The sequence below is a fragment of the Dreissena polymorpha genome, chromosome 13, assembly GCF_020536995.1.
Source record: "Dreissena polymorpha isolate Duluth1 chromosome 13, UMN_Dpol_1.0, whole genome shotgun sequence".
NCBI classification, from domain to species: domain Eukaryota; kingdom Metazoa; phylum Mollusca; class Bivalvia; order Myida; family Dreissenidae; genus Dreissena; species Dreissena polymorpha.
In genome coordinates, this window is record NC_068367.1 from 45,558,869 (window position 1) to 45,576,394 (window position 17,526).

A 17,526-nucleotide genomic window follows, 5' to 3' on the forward strand; every position below is an offset into this window, starting at 1 on the left:
CGTATGCCTTCTTGAGTTATATCCGGAAACCATTTTACTATTTAGGGTCACTGTGACCTTGAACTTTGACCTAGTGACCTCAAAATCAATAGGGGTCATCTGCGAGTCATGATCAATCTACCCATGAAGTTTCATGATCCTAGGCGTATGCGTTCTTGAGTTATCATCCGGAAACCATTTTAATATTTTGGGTCACTGTGACCTTGACCTTTGACCTAGTGACCTCAAAATCTATAGGGGTCATCTGCAAGTCATGATCAATCTACCCATGAAGTTTCATGATCCTAGGCGTATGTGTTCTTGAGTTATCATCCGGAAACCATTTTACTATTTCGGGTCACCGTGACCTTGACCTTTGACCTAGTGACCTCAAAATCAATAGGGGTCATTTGCAAATCATGATCAATGTACCTGTGAAGTTTCATGATCCTAGCCCCAAGCGTTCTTGAATTATCATCCGGAAACCACCAGGTGGACGGACCGACCGACAGACGGACCGACCGACCAACATGTGCAAAGCAATATACCCCCTCTTCTTCGAAGGGGGGCATAAAAAAGTAACACACATAATATTTATAAATAAAGCAGTCCACAAGACTACTCTATACCCCACTGATATTCTTTTTACTTTGAAGTGGTGACCTTGACTTTCAGTCAGCTTGATGGACTCATGACTTCTGAACATCTCCTGAATGACATTGACCTTTAATGAAATTCTGCTACTGACACAGGAGATATGGAGTGTAAAGAATCACAAACATTATTACTTTCAAGTGTGAACTTGAGTAAGAGTGACTGACATATGACTTTGGCACATTTCTGCAGACTTATCATTTTAGGCAAAAGTCATAAAAATCTGTATATTGGTATTGGAGATATTGAAACCTAAAACATTTGACCTTAATGTGTGAACTTTACTCTGAGCAGAGGTAACTGACTTAAGATTTCAGCGCATAGCATTAAGGCCTTTTCATGAAAATCCTTCTAAGGCTATGAGAGATATGGAGTGCACATGAGAGTGATACTGACAAACTTACAGACTGAATGAGGAAGCGCATTTCTTTCATCCTCTTGCATGCCGCAGGGGTTTTAAAATAAATTAATAGGTAAAACAAGAGATGTATTTGTCAAACACACAATGCCCCCTTCTGCGCCGCTTTGAAGCCATATATTTGACCTTTGACCTTGAAGGATTACCTTGACCTTTTATCACTCAAAATGTGCAGCTCCATGAGATACACATGCATGCCAAACATCAAGTTGCTATCTGAGGCGACATATTATAAGTTATGAGCATTTTTTGAAACCTAAATGCGAAACCTAAATGCAAAGTGAGACGGAAAGCCGGACAGATGGTCCTATCACTATATGCCCTCCTTCAAAGGCATAATAAAAATTGAAACCTTAAGTCGGTTTGACAGTTCTGACTCACTCAAATTGAGGAGACAGAACTAAAATCAACTGCACTAACATGCTTGATAAAGAGAAATTAGAGTGTAAATTATGGCTAAACAATTAATAGAGGGCCTGAAAGGCCCAAATTTGCTCACCTGAGATAACAAGATATTATTGGGACAAATCTTCTGACCAAGTTTCACGAGGATCGGAAAATAAATGTGGCCTCTAGAGTGTTAACAAGGTTTTACTATAGCCATATAAGGAAAAATGCCCCACCCCCTGGCAGCCATGTTTTTCAACCAACCGGCATCATTTTTTAACTCATCCAAGATATTATCGGGATGAATCTTATGACCAAGTTTCATTAAGATCGGACAGTAAATGTGGCCTCTAGAGTGATAACAAGATTTTACTATAGCCATATAAGGAAAAATGCCCCGCCCCTTGGAAGCCATTTTTTTCAAGCAAACATAATTATTTTCGAACTCATCCAAGATGATTGAGACCAATCTTCTGACCAAATTTCATGAAGATTGGACAATAAATGTGGCCTCTAGAGTGTTAACAAGGTTTTACTATAGCCATATATAGCCATATAAAAAAAAATGCCCTGCCCCTGGTGGCCATGTTTTTAAAGCAACCAAAACCATTTTCAAACTCATCCAAGATATCATTGGGACAAATCTTCTGACCAAGTTTCATGATGATCAGAAAATAAATGTGACCTCTAGAGTGTTAACAAGGTTTTACTATAGCCATAAAAGGAAAATAGCCCCTGGGGGCCATGTTTTTCAACCAACTGGCATAATTTTCGAACTCGTCCAAGATATTATTGGGATGAATCTTCTGACCAAGTTTCATTAAGATTGGACAATAAATGTGGCCGCTAGAGTGTTAACAAGATTTTACTAAAGCCATATATAGCCATATAAGGAAAAATGCCTCGCCCCTTGGCAGCCAAGTTTTTCAAGCAAAGGTTACCATTTTTGAACTCATCAAAGATATCAGTGGGACAAATCTTCTGAGCAAGTTTCATGAAGATCCGAAAATAAATGTGGCCTCTAGAGTGTTAACAAGGTTTTACTATAGCCATATAAGGAAAAATGCCCCACCCCCTGGCGTCCATGTTTTTAAACCAACCAGCATCATTTTCGAACACGTCCAAGACATTATTGGGATGAATCTTCTGACCAAGTTTCATGAAGATCAGACAATAAATGTGGCCTCTAGAGTGTTAACAAGATTTTACTATAGCCATATAAGGAAAAATGCCCCGCCCCTTGGCAGCCATGTTTTTCAATCAAACACAACCATTTCCAAAGTCATCCAAGATATCATTGAAACCAATCTTCTGACCAAATTTCATGAAGATTGGACAATAAATGTGGCCTCTAGAGAGTGAACAAGGCAAATGTTGACGTCGCACAACAGACAACGCACGACGGACAACGGATGAAGGACAAAAGGCGATCACAAAAGCTCACCATGAGCACGTTGTGCTCAGGTGAGCTTAAAACATGCAGCTTTGATAAACATGAAGAAAGCCCAAACCAACAAACCAAGTAGATTATAATTAATTCACTTCAGTCTCATCAGCAGAGTGTGTGGACTCCTTTGTCATTATATTACGAAAGTTGTTACAATAATTACTTTATGAAAAAATCTATATCTAATTATCAGATTTTTTAGAAAAGAAATCACCTGCTTAATTGATACAATTTTAGATGAAACGGTCCCTTTAATCAATTGGCATAGTGGGCGTACTGGCTGAGTAAATTTACCGAAAGTTATAATATCTGAATCACAATTATCAGCAACATTATTGTCTCTCTCTTTTTTTTAAATTCCATGCAATTGTGTAAAGTTTATCAGTTTCCAATTCCCAAGCAAAAACAAATTCAGACACAATACTCCAACATTACTTGGTTTCCTATCAGCCAAGAGTTCTCCCTGTCTACAAGGCTCCATAATTTCATACAAAATGTCAGGAAATTTGCATTGTGAAAGCCACTACTCTCCTAAATAGGTGTGCCAATCCACAAAAAATAACAGGTTTGGCGCAATTTGGACATGATAACTAGATCTTAGGGAAAGTTAAATAGATGGTGTTTGCTGGCCAATTCTGACAAAAAATGTCCCTGGTTGTTATGGCCACACAGAAGACCGAAACCTGATATATACAAAAAGTAATTTATTTACGCGTTATTTGAGACGCAATATGTATGGTGAAGGTACCTGTTTTGGTGACTTTCCAGTTTCAGTGATCTTTTTAATTTATATTGTTTTTATTGTGTGTTCTTATATGATATTATTTGTGCATATGATTAGATACGTTTTAGCAGGCAATTCACATGCTGTGTAAATAAATAATGTAAAAACAATTAAGTTCTGCTAATGTCAATACCCAAGAGGAATATTTTATATAATTTTCTTTTTTTCTTGTTTATAATTTTCATCAGGCACTCAAGATTTCAAGAAAGCTCGAAGTATTTTGTCATTAGTTTATTAAATCATTGTCTGTTCTATCAACATCACAACAATAAACATTGTAATCAATGGTTTGGAGCAATGTGTGCTCATAAAGTGCCTCCTCTGTTAACTGATTTAGGCTAAATTCAGTAATAATGTGCTCTGTGAAAAAGGGGTTTAATGCATGTGACTAAAGTGTCATCCCTGATTAGCCATCTCGAGTCGTGAAAATTAGAAACACAACACATCATTTGTCGATCTATTTTGCGGTTAAAGCGTCTGAAAGCGGTAATTGTCTTTGATATTATAAAAGCGGCCCGCTGTGAGTAAACAAATAATAAGGTGTTGAGACGGTTTGTTTTCCGGGGATAATTGTGAGGGTATCTTCAAAAGAAAATATGTCAGAGTTTGTGACACGTTTAAAGTAATTATCACTAATTAAATGACCGCTAATTAGTACATGGTACTTTCAACGGTACAATAACACCGTACTATCGGTTTATGACAGCGAATCCGCTTTTTAGACTTGTACGGACGTGACAAACTTTATTTACTGAATGAACGAGATGCACGAGTAAACAATTATACCAGCGTTGATAAAGTCATTGCTTTAGTTTAACAAGATGAAATTAAATCAATCTATAAGATATTATTCTGTATTATTCAATGTACACACGTAAGTTATTTCTGTTATTATGCTTATATTTCCCAAATTAGGGATGTCTAGTATATTTATTTCTATATTTAGAATATTTCTTACAGAAATTCCTTAAAGCCAACAGCGCAGACCCTGATGAGACGCTGAATCATGCAGCGTCTTATCTGGGACTACGCTGTTTGCCAAGATCTTTTTTCTAGACACTAGGCATAAATGGGCAACCACAAAGAGTCCCTATCTCATGTTAGACAAATATTTCTGTGAGTGCTAATCATTCTCTAGCACAGATTTCCTGCAACACAACTCATAGTGCGACCCTATTTAGCTGGCATTAAAGCCCAATAAACATGGCACACTCCATCGTATGTTTTCATTAATGTTACCAAATTGCCTGCAATTTACAGCCTCTCCAGCAAACATGTAATTTGCATCAAATTTCTCGACACAAACCATGTTTATGTTTTTCTAAGGAAGCATGAGTTTGTGATTGAACATATTAAGCTGCAAATATGCATGGGTATTTTCTAATATTTTTGTTGAAAACATTTATTTATAAGTCCTTAGGATTGTCGTATTAATGCTTCAATTGTTATTAACTTGATATTTTGTTACCTGCAATCATGCAATTGAACTAAATCATTACATAAACACTTTACAACAGTTTCAGATACAATTTATTATTGATTCAGGGATGTGTAATTCATTATGCAATACTTGTCTGACTTATGTTTATTTTACAGTCTGACATGTCATAATTTCCAGTAAACTTGCCTGCAACTACAATTTTGACTTAAGAAAATGATTAAAATTGTGGTGATGACATATTCGACTTTATAATATATCACTTGAAAAATCAGGAAAATAGCTAATCTACAATGTCATGGAAAGTTTCCATACAAAAAATAATTTTAAAATTTATCATTTTAAATTTCCGTAATCTACCTCACATGTTCAGCTATAGAATTGGAACATTGAATTATTAAAAAAACAAAAACATTTAAAAAAGAACAAGATATGTGTTAATCAGAAACACAATGCCCCCAATTGCACCGCTTTGAAGCCATATATTTGACCTCTGACCTTGAAGGATGACCTTGACCTTTCATCACTCAAAATATGCAGCTCCATGAGATACACATGCATGCCAAATATCAAGTTGCTATCTTCAATTCTTCAATAATGCAAAACACACAATGAATGAATGAATGAATCTTTTGCTCGGGGGGGGGGGGGGGGGGGGGGGGGGGGGGCATAAAAACATTTTTATAAATCATGTTTAATATTATATTTGTTATATAAATATAGACAATATTTTGTCAATATTAGAATGTGTAACAATCTTTTGCAAATAGAATAATTAAGATGGTCAATTATCAAAGGAAATGGAGGAAAATGTAATCTTTGCAATTTAAATGAAATTGGCATCATGAAAACCAGTACCTTTTGAAATGCACAACTTTTAATTAGCCATGAAACAAGTACCTACTAAAGATATATCGAACAAATGTAAACTATTTAAAATTTGATTTACTTATGAATGAGAAAAAATGAAACTGTTCTTTGCAATCTTAGAAAATGTATTACACTGAAAGTGTTTAAAATGGCCACCTGGCAAATCCCTAAAAATAAATTCATTAAATATAGGATCTGGCACGAGTTGTCAAATCATACCATATTTAATTAAATGAGTTCAGGAATTTCGTAAGTAAGCAAGCCTTTGTGCATAAAATGTCATCCAAAATTAGCCTGTGCAGTTCCCACAGGTTTAAATCACCGACGACACTTTCCGCTTTTCGCATATTTTTCGTTTCAAAAATAGTCTCTCCTAAGCAAAATTCCAGTTTGGGCGGAAAGTGTTGTCCCTGCATGTGCAGACTGCACAGGCTAATCTGGGACGACACTTTACGCACATGCATTTAACCCTCTTTTCACAGAGCACTGTAAAACAATCCTATTAATATTAGGACCCTGACCTAATGTTCCCAAAATGGTGAGAGAAAAGTTCAGTTCTCATAATAAATGTTTTATCATTGTGTAATTCTGGTCTGTTTATGACACACCCAGTCAAAATATTGCAATTAAAACACCACTTTAACAAAATTACAATCTCATTAACTACTGCTGAATTGATTTGTTTGTTTTCATTAGCATTGTGGCATAGAGCTCTTGATATTCCCACAAGGACCAAACATGGCTTTTCCATTAACAATCCAAGTAATGTATCCCAACTAATGAGAAATTTGTCTGTCACCATCCACCATTCTGCTAGTATGTAATTTAGTTGTATTAAACCTTTGTCTTCTGTCCGTATGTCATCAATATGTATTTTTTTTATTACATTGAAAGCCCCGTTCCACAGAAACTTTGCAGAAAAACTTACCAGCAAAAAAACATAATACAAAAACTGAATCAATATCAGGCAAACAACAAGACTTTCGTGATAAGAAATAGCATACTGATGATAGTTTCTATACATGTGCAAACAGATAGATGACGCCCATGGAGTTAATCCAGTAATTGCACAACAAAATTGTAGGTATAAGGTACAGCAAACCATACATTCCTGTAGCACTAATGCCATTTTAGATTGAATTAAATTATTTTCCATGGGCAATGGACAGTGATACATTTTAGTTATATCTATCATACATTGTATTTAATTATTTCAAGTGGGTAGTGAACAGTGATTTTTACCTGTTATACATTTTGGTTATAGCTATCATATGGTACATGCTTGTGCACTATTTGGAATTTTGATCTGACCCCTGTGTCAAAAGTTATGGGGGTTGGGGTGAGGCCAGGTCAGAGATTTTCCCGCGACCGCGATTTGAAAAAGGCTCATAACTACTGTGTCCCTTCAGATATTGCTTTCATATATGGTATGCATGTGTATCTAGACAACATCTTTCCATGCGCATACAATTTTTTACCCCAGTGACCTTGACCTTGAACTTCAGGTCAGCGTTCAGGTTTCGAAATCTGCAACCGCGATTCGAAAAAGGCTCATAACTACTGTGTCCCTTCAGATATTGCATTCATATTTGGTATGCATGTGTATCTGGACAACACCTTTCCACACACATAACATTTTTGACCCCTGTGATCTTGACCTTGAACTTAGCGTTCAGGTTTCGAAATTTGCTACCGCGATTCGAAAAAGGATCATATCTACTGTGTCCCTTCAGATATTCGAATTTGGAACGCATGTATATCTGGACAACACCTTTCCATGCGTATGAATTTTTTTAACTTTGGGTCCGCGTTCAGGTTTCGAAATCTGTGACCGGGATTCAAAAAAAGCTCATAACGTCTGTGTCCCTTCAGATATTGCTTTCATATTTGGTACCATGTGTATCTGGACAAGACCTTTCCGTGCGCATAAAAATGTTGACCCCTGTGACCTTGACCTTGTACTTAGGGTCCGCATTAATGCCATTTAGATTTTGAAATCTATTACGTGGTAATCTCTGCCATCTGTCTGTCCGTTCTGGCCACTATCTCCTCCTAAACTATTAGCACTAGAACCTTGAAACTTACACACATGGTAGCTATGAGCATATGTGCGACAGTGCACTATTTGGAATTTTGATCTGACCCCTGGGTCAAAAGTTATGGAGGTTGGGGTGGGGCCGGGTCAGAGATTTTCACTCATTTTTTTAGGCTATATTACATTAATTTCTTCATTTCTACACTGATTTACTTCAAATTGATACTGAACATCTCTTATGACAATACGGTCAATCTCAACTATGCATGGCCCCATTACCAACCCTGGGGCGCTCCTGTGTCAAACATGCGGTGTGGGGATACGCCTCAGCCTCTGCCGCGCCATTTCTAGTTTTCAATTAAAATGAAGATCATGCAATAAATGTCGCCTCTTGGGAGTTCACAACCTTTTTTCTTTAATTTGACGTAGTTACCTGGTTTATAACTATATGTGAACTAGTCTCAAAAACTTATGAGTTTAAAGGGAACTAATGTTCTGACCATGTTTCATGAATATTGTGCAATTATTTTGTTTCCTTTTAAACATGGGGTTTGCAGACTATTTCTATTATTGGTTTAACAACATAACACAATGGAAATACAGTGCATGTAAGAAATCCAGTACTATAAACCATCATGCTAATCATTATACTATTATTTCAACACATGTAATGTATGATTTAGTATATTTAATTAAGGCAAGAAACAATTCAGTATGAAAGATTATTTCAATTACATCATACCTGTTTTTTTCTCTCATTACAATTTAGCCCAAAGTAAGTATTTTGCTTTTCTTCTAATTGGATTGAATTATAAAGCATTTCTGTGTCTTGGCTATTGGGCAGTTCATTGCCCAATTTAATTGTAAACATGAACATCAAAATCTTGTGAAAGATTTTGCCAGTAAATGTTCCCAATAGTTTTACTTGAATATCATAGTCAGTGTCCAAGATTGTTTTGGTTTTACTGTGTAACCTGTGTACTGTGTGACCTGAAAATCAATAAGTGTCATTTGCCAGTCATAATCAATCTACCTATGAATTTTCATGATCCTAGGCATAAGCATTCTTGAGTTATCATCTGGAAACCATTTTACTCTTTAGAGTCACCATGACCTTGACCTTTGACCTAGCGACCTGAAAATCAATAGGGGTCATCTGCCAGTCATGATCAATGTACCTATGAAGTTTCTGATCCTAGGCGTAAGTGTTCTTGAGTTATCATCCGGAAACCATTATTCTGTTTCGAGTCACTGTGACCTTGACCTTTGACCTAGTGACCTGAAAATCAATAGGGGTCATCTGCCATTCATGATCAATGTACCTATGAAGTTTCATGATCCTAGGCATAAGTGTTCTTGAGTTATCATCCAGAAACCATTATTCTGTTTCGAGTGACTGTGACCTTGACCTTTGGCCTAGTGACCTGAAAATCAATAGGGGTCATCTGCCAGTCAAAATCAATGTACCTATGAAGTTTCATGATCCTAGGCGAAAACGTTGTTGAGTTATCATCAGGAAATCATTATACTGTTTCGAGTCAATGTGACCTTGACCTTTGACCTGAAAATCAATAGGGGTCATCTGCCAGTCATGATCAATGTACCTATGAAGTTTCATGATCCTAGGCATAAGCATTCTTGAGTTTTTATCCGGAAACCATTACACTGTTTTGAGTCACTGTGACCTTGACCTTTGACCTAAAAATCAATAGGGGTCATCTGCCAGTCATGATCAATGTACCTTTGAAGTTTCATGACCATAGGCATGAGCGTTCATGAGTTATCATCCGGAAACCATTTTACTGTTTCGAGTCACTGTGACCTTAACCTTTGACCTAGTGACCTGAAAATCAATAGGGATCATCTGCCAGTCATGATCAATGTACCTATGAAGTTTCATTATCCGGAAACCATTTGGTGGACGGACTGACCAACGGACATACATTTTTATGGATTACTATGAGGTTGAAGGGCTTTTCACAAAGCAAGCTGAGGACAATTTAATGACCTGTATACCTCTTATTTAGGTATAACCTATTTATTTTAGCTTTATTACATCAAAAGCCTAAGGCTTTTTCTAAGACTAAGGACCAGTACTTGGTCTTAGGGAAGATCAAAAGAACGCTCCCACACTGAGGATTGAACCTATGACCTCCATGTCGCTGGGTGGAAACCATATCCACTACACCACAGCGACCTCTTATTTAGCAGACCCCACCCCCATGCCATCACCACCCGTGTCCCATGCATCTGTCAGGCTGTCACAAGGCCCAACCCCCCACCCATCACCACCAGTGTCCCATGCATCTGTCAGGCTGTCACCAGGCCCCTCCCCCACCCATCACCACCAGTGTCCCATGCATCTGTCAGGCTGTCACCAGACCCCTCCCCCAGCCATCACCACCAGTGTCCCATGCATCTGTCAGGCTGTCACCAGGCCCCACTCCCACCCATCACCACCAGTGTCCCCTGCATCTGTCAGGCTGTCACCTGGCCCCTCCCCCAGCCATCACCACCAGTGTCCCATGCATCTGTCAGGCTGTCACCAGGCCCCTCCCCCACCCATCACCACCAGTGTCCCATGCATCTGTCAGGCTGTCACCAGGCCCACTCCCCCCACTTATCACCACCAGTGTCCAATGCATCTGTCAGGCTGTCACCAGGCCCACTCCCATGCCATCACCACCCGTGTCCCATGCATCTGTCAGGCTGTCACAAGGCCCCACCCCCATGCCATCACAATCCGTGTCCCATGCATCTGTCAGGCTGCCACCAGGCCCCACTCCCATGCCATCACCACCCATGTCCCATGCATCTGTCAGGCTGTCACCAGGCCCAACCCCCCAGCCATCACCACCAGTGTCCCATGCATCTGTCAGGCTGTCACCAGACCCACTCCCCCCACTAAACACCAAAAGTGTCCAATGCATCTGTCAGGCTGTCACCAGGCCCACTCCCATGCCATCACCACCCGTGTCCCATGCATCTGTCAGGCTGTCACCAGGCCCCACCCCCATGCCATCACCACCAGTGTCCAATGCATCTGTCAGGCTGTCACCAGGCCCCACCCCCATGCCATCACCACCAGTGTCCCATGCATCTGTCAGGCTGTCACCAAGCCCAACCCCCCAGCCATCACCACCAGTGTCCCCATGCATCTGTCAGGCTGTCACCGGTATCCTCCTCCACCCATCACCACCAGTGTCCCATGCATCTGTCAGGCTGTCACCAGGCCCCACCCCCATGCCATCACCACCAGTGTCCCATGCATCTGTCAGGCTGTCACCAGGCCCAACCCCCCAGCCATCACCACCAGTGTCCCATGCATCTGTCAGGCTGTCACCGGGCCCCTCCTCCGCCCATCACCACCAGTGTCCCATGCTTCTGTCAGGCTGTCACCAGGCCTCACTCCCACCCATCACCACCAGTGTCCCATGCATCTGTCAGGCTGTCTCCAGGCCCCTCCCCCTGCCATCACCACCAGTGTCCCATGCATCTGTCAGGCTGTCACCAGGCCCCACTCCCACCCATCACCACCAGTGTCCCATGCATCTGTCAGGCTGTCACCAGGCCCCTCCCCCAGCCATCACCACCAGTGTCCCATGCATCTGTCAGGCCGTCACCAGGCCCCTCCCCCACCCATCACCACCAATGTCCCATGCATCTGTCAGGCTGTCACCAGGCCCACTCCCCCCACTAATCACAATCAGTGTCCAATGCATCTGTCAGGCTGTTACCAGGCCCACTCCCCCCACTTATCACCACCAGTGTCCAATCCATCTGTCAGGCTGTCACCAGGCCCCACCCCCACCCATCACCACCAGTGTCCATGCATCTATCAGGTTGTCACCAGGCCCACTACCCCCCTAATCACCACCAGTGTCCAATGCATCTGTCAGGCTGTCACCAGGCCCCACCCCCACCCATCACCACCAGTGTCCCATGCATCTGTTAGGTTGTCACCAGGCCCACTCCACCCACTAATCACCACCGGTGTCCCATGCAACTATCGGGCTGTCACAGGGCCCCTCCCCCCGCCCATCAACACCAGTGTCCCATGCATCTGTCAGGCTGTCACCAGGCTCCTCCCCTAGCCATCCCCACCAGTGTCCCATGCATCTGTCAGGCTGTCACCAGGCAGGGCAACGAGAGAAGTCTGTGGGATATCTCCACATACTCTCAAGACACATCAAACACTGGCAGATAGTGGAGCCATGCTGATAAATCTGTCAAATGTGGCGGGCATGCCAGACAATGAAACATATTTACGGTAGACCTAGGAGAAATAGTTCTTCAGACTGGTTTTGGTGCAAGATATGTTTACATATAAGGACATTTTCATGATTATTAAAAAAAATAACAGTAATCAATAATGGAATGAAAGTACACATGTTGGATAATTCATTTCTTTTCCTTTGATATTAATTTACAAACTGTTCTTTTTGCAGTAAGAAAGTGCCTTTTTTTGGTCATTCTATAACTATTTATTTAAAAAGAAATATTAATATTATAAATATTACTTCATTTGCACTAGTGTCTTATAAATTCGCAATTCCAATTTTGGAAAAGAAATTGAACCAAAACTTGTTGTTTTCGAAATTCCTCTCTTCAATTAAGTTTGAACATTTGAAAAAGATCCACCCAGTAGTTGAATAGGTGGTAAAACACAAGCTTCGGAAACGACTATGGAAGAACAGACTGACAGACAAGTGCAATGCTTAATGTCCTCGACTCAGTGGGGGCATACAAATTAAGCAGGTTAATAACAACACTTGAACCATGATACATCCAAATATAAAAATAACGCATAATCGAAATCCAATCCTACCTGGAGCCTGTTGGTTATTCTCTCTGAATTTCCCAGACACATCGTAAGGCTCATGCACCACAAGTTCATCTGGATTTCCATGATTTCTATCAAACGCAGGCATACCTCCATTTGAGTCCTTTATCACATTCTTTGCTTTGGTCACTTCGTTATTTACAAAGGGATTAAAAGGCTGCACTATACGATTTAACTTTTCTAAAGGATTTTGAAAACCTTCAAACACTCCACCGGAATCGCGTGGCGCCTCATTTTGACCAATCGGAACATGTTTATGGTCTCTATTCTGCCGCTCTTGCAATGGTCTGTCATCATCAGAACTTTGAAAACTTAGAAACAACACAACGGCAATCCATAGCACTGGTATTGCTATCAATATCTTAAAAATTAAGCTGCGTTTCCTACGAAAAAAACTTGCCATGTTTTATTTGTCAGCTAACTCCTAAATTCGTGAAGAAATATAAATGAAAATTTAAATCAAGGGAGACAATTTCAGATGTCCCCAAGGGAGATAATTGTAATCCACTAATGAACTTATCACAGATGGAATATCACACTGTTTCTTCCTCTTACTAGCTCATTGTGGTGGGATGTGGTTCATCTTGCCTGAAAAGTACACAGTCAGCATTATGTAGAGAGGTTTATATTGATTACTTTCATTGCTTTCTAATTAATTAATTACCTTTTTGCTCTCTAATTAATGATAAATATGGCTATACGTCCCCTGCACTCACATCATTCAATATGTACCACTTAACAGGTATAATTTCAAGTATAGTTGAAAATTAGTATTCAATATACAAGAAACCACATTAAAAGCAATTCACAGTGAAATCCACATTTATCATATCACTAATTAATCTAACAAAATCAATTAATAATTAAAATCAAAATTGTTTCAATATCAACACATTTTTCAATGCCAACAAAGAATCTGTTTGTTTTAATGACAAACATATATAATGACAACATATCATATACAAAGATGCATGAAAATAAAATCTTTAAAACTCTTTTGGAAGCCAGAGATGTGGTACTGAAAAAGCAAAAAGCTTTTTTCTATATAGGCTGTGATGTTTGCATTTTGCAGCTGTCACTAGATTTGCCAATCTCTATGCTAATGATATTAATAGACAGACTTCTGGATATACACAAATATAACTGCAACTCTGCCATTATGTAATCCGCTCAAAGACTAAATTTCTTACACATTAACGCATCAAATTATAAGAAATTATTCCTTTCTTTTTAAAGCTAAAGATTGACCTAACAGATTTAAACTCTCATATTTTATACAAACAAACAAAAAAGAAGGCTGAAGAAAATGTTGTTGTTGTTTTTAAAAAATTTTTGGAAAACATTATCAGTGCTATTGTTTTGCAAACAGCCACTAAACCATTTGATTCAATGTTTACATTTGTAAAAACATAACCATACATTTGTTGCTGTTCCTCAAAAACGTTCTTGATGCCCATTGAAGCCTTTTTCTCAGAAACAAAATTAATGGAATTATGATGCAAATTGTAACCAAATTCATTTCAATAATTCATCTCCACCAACAGCCCAATTATCTTGAAGAGACTAAAATCATGCTAAAAGCTACAAAACCACAGGAGCAATGCTCAGAACTAATTATATTTAGTTTTCAGTATTATTTTGTGACTATTCTTACAGAAAGCATGTGTTGCCCAAAACAAAAAATGATGGCAAAGCCTGTCATAGTACAAACAATTCATTTCTTCATGGAAATAATTTTCTCTGGAAAAAGAAAGATAAATAAACTTTGCAAGTAGACAACCAGAACTCCAGAGGGACACAGTTGCCAGTCAGATGATATGTTTACTTTTTTATTTAAGACATAATCCATGCGTAAGACATTCCAACGGTTATTGGCCTATTGTCGAGCAAAAAAATAATATATTTCAAAGCTAAACACTCAAGCATCCCACATAAGTCACTGATTTCAAGTATATGTATAATTATAGTTTCTTAAATGAAATTGCTGATATAATTTGCCAACTCAACTGCAAAGACCATTATAAACTTACTTTTGCTCATTTAATATATATAAAGTCAACAATCAGTCACTCAACCTAGAATGCTCGCATCTATAATGCAGATGCTCTTTTGATTATGTGAATTATTTGGGTGTTTGAACCTAAGATAGAAAATTGTGAATCAAGCAATAGGTATATAACGAATACCTCAAAGAATATTTATTGCAATTTTAAACTCTTTTTGTTGAGTATTATATATGCTCCAAAGCTTATTTCTTAAAATATATGCCTGCTTTTTCTGTGAACAATCTTCAGTAACGTTCAAAGACAAGATTATCACAACATTCCCATTTACATCATATTGCAGGGGTTCTTTTAGAATTCTCGTATGTGGGACTTAAAAACATCTTCATTCAAAGAGCAAATAATTCCATAGAAGTTCTCTATATAAATCGACCCAGCAATTTAGAATAGTCAATGCAGTAACCAAACATCCCTGACTTCCTTACATTATTATATAACTGTACTTTAAAATGCAGCATTGCAGGACAACCGAAGCAAAACAGTAGTATATGTGAGCAAAATATTGGAGTTCATGTCAGCTGTGTCATTTGGACAGTTTCACCATGTCTATACTGATAAAAAAGATTTGTTGCTATGATAATATTAAATATATTACACACAAAACATATTTTATTGAAACTTTGTTTGCAATATTCCATGAGTTCATCAGTAAGAACATAAGAGACTATGTTCCAAAAACAAAGCCATGAACAATTCCAAATATTTAAACATCAACTTACATTAATATAATTTACATCATAACATGTGATGCTTTATGCAAAGGAAATTCCCAGCAAACAAATCAACTGACAACAGACAACAATTCCACTTGGCAATAAAGACTATATTAACTACATTATGCTTTTTGACATTTTGGTTCCCAGTTCAGAAACTTTAACTGCATCTTAAATTTACCAAGTGATATAACTCCAACATTTTTTCAGACTAGACTTTTGGCAGTCTATGTGAATTGTGAATAACATAATTCATAACTAATTATTGAACAAGAAACCGTCGGAGAGGGGTGATGCTCAAAAAAGTTTTTTTTGGTCACAATATTGCACTATATAATTATTCAGATAAAAGGAAACGTCTTGAGGGCACAGTAGTTGGGGGGACAAGAATTTTTTTATAAAAAATTTCAAAGGGCCATAACTCTGTGCAAAATCATCCGACCACAACCTACTGATAATATGCACATCTCCTCTTGGTAGTGAAGATTCCCATAAAGTTTCATTGAATTCCAGTCATTAGTTGCTGAGAAATAGCCCGGACAAGAATTGCACTATATATACAATAAATGGAAAATTTCAAAGGGCCATAACTCTGTGAAAAATCATCCGACCAGAACAGGCTGATTAGATACACATCTCCTCTTGGTAGTGAAGCTTCCCATAAAGTTTCATTGAATTCCGGTCATTAATTGCTGAGAAATAGCCCAGACAAAAATTGTGCACGGACGGACGGACACACGGGCGGACACACGGACGGACGAAGCGGCGACTATATGCTCCCCCCAAATTTTTTGGGGGGAGCATAATAACTATACATAACTAACTACAAAGTATTTTATTCCAGACTTAAGCCCCATGAGATAATCCATTTTGTTGCAGCACACATTCTGTAATGAGCCGAGAAAATAAACATTCATAAATTATGTCTGAGTTTCCCTTACATATAAATGAGGCGTGATATATGAAAAGGTGGTTTAAAGCATGTGCGTAGTGTCGTCCCTGATAAGCCTGTGTGGACTGGACAGGCTAATCTGCGACGACACTTTACGCACATGTATTAAACCCCCTTTTCACAGAACACAGTCCAAATCTGAAATCATTCTTCTTATTTATCACCAACCTGCATTCAGTTATGTGCTGATGGTTTTTAATGTGGGACTTTCAGTTTAATAAAATTTATATCTTCTGAAAACCACTTATGAGTATTAGGAAATAAAAGTATTTTAGAATAAAACCGAAGTTATAAAGCCCTCTATAAAATCCCATTAACTCAGCATTCCCTGTGAAAGGCTTCTATCATTAATTATTAAACAAAGGGAATTAACTCTAAAAATATTGAAAAGGAGTTATGGTCCTTGCATAAGGTACAATTATATAAAAGAATAACAAGGACAAAAAATATATGCCCCCGCCCACCCTTAAGTCATAGCTAACACTAATTAGGTTGGTCATAACTCTTTTTACAATACTTACGGTACCATAAAGACACATGGTAGTTTAACTGCAATAGGCTTTGTATTTTATCAAAAATATACAACAGGGGATGGATTACTTGAATTGAACTATTGTTTAAATTTAACTTAAGTATAAAAATCCCTAGATTGAAGATCAAATAAATGCTTCGCCAACAAAAAACAACAACAACTATTTCATTGACAGTGTTTGAAAAATTGCTGTAGCATCCTACCATTAAATGACATTTGTTTCAATACATCTTGAAAACAAGCATCGGAATATATTTCTTACAAATACATCAAACGTTCATGATCGAAGCAGACAGGAAAAAGTGATCTAGTTCCTATATCAGTGTTTAGACTGCTGAATAATACATGGCAATACCCTCTGATCCGGTAATTATTTTAGACAACACTATTTCTCAGATGTCATTAAAGCGG

General features: G+C 38.4%; 1 protein-coding gene across 5 annotated transcripts in view; it reads right to left on the minus strand.

Moving 5' to 3' along the window:
• The window catches only part of LOC127854990 (polypeptide N-acetylgalactosaminyltransferase 5-like), a 127,507-nt gene that overhangs the window by 61,739 nt on the left and 48,242 nt on the right, over positions 1 to 17,526 (minus strand). For all 5 annotated transcript variants that reach the window (XM_052390212.1, XM_052390213.1, XM_052390214.1 and 2 more), the window contains exon 3: positions 12,841 to 13,443. In XM_052390212.1, the coding sequence (XP_052246172.1) occupies positions 12,841 to 13,258 (418 nt within the window). In that variant the 5' untranslated portion in view covers positions 13,259 to 13,443. The remainder of the gene's footprint in view (positions 1 to 12,840; positions 13,444 to 17,526) is intronic.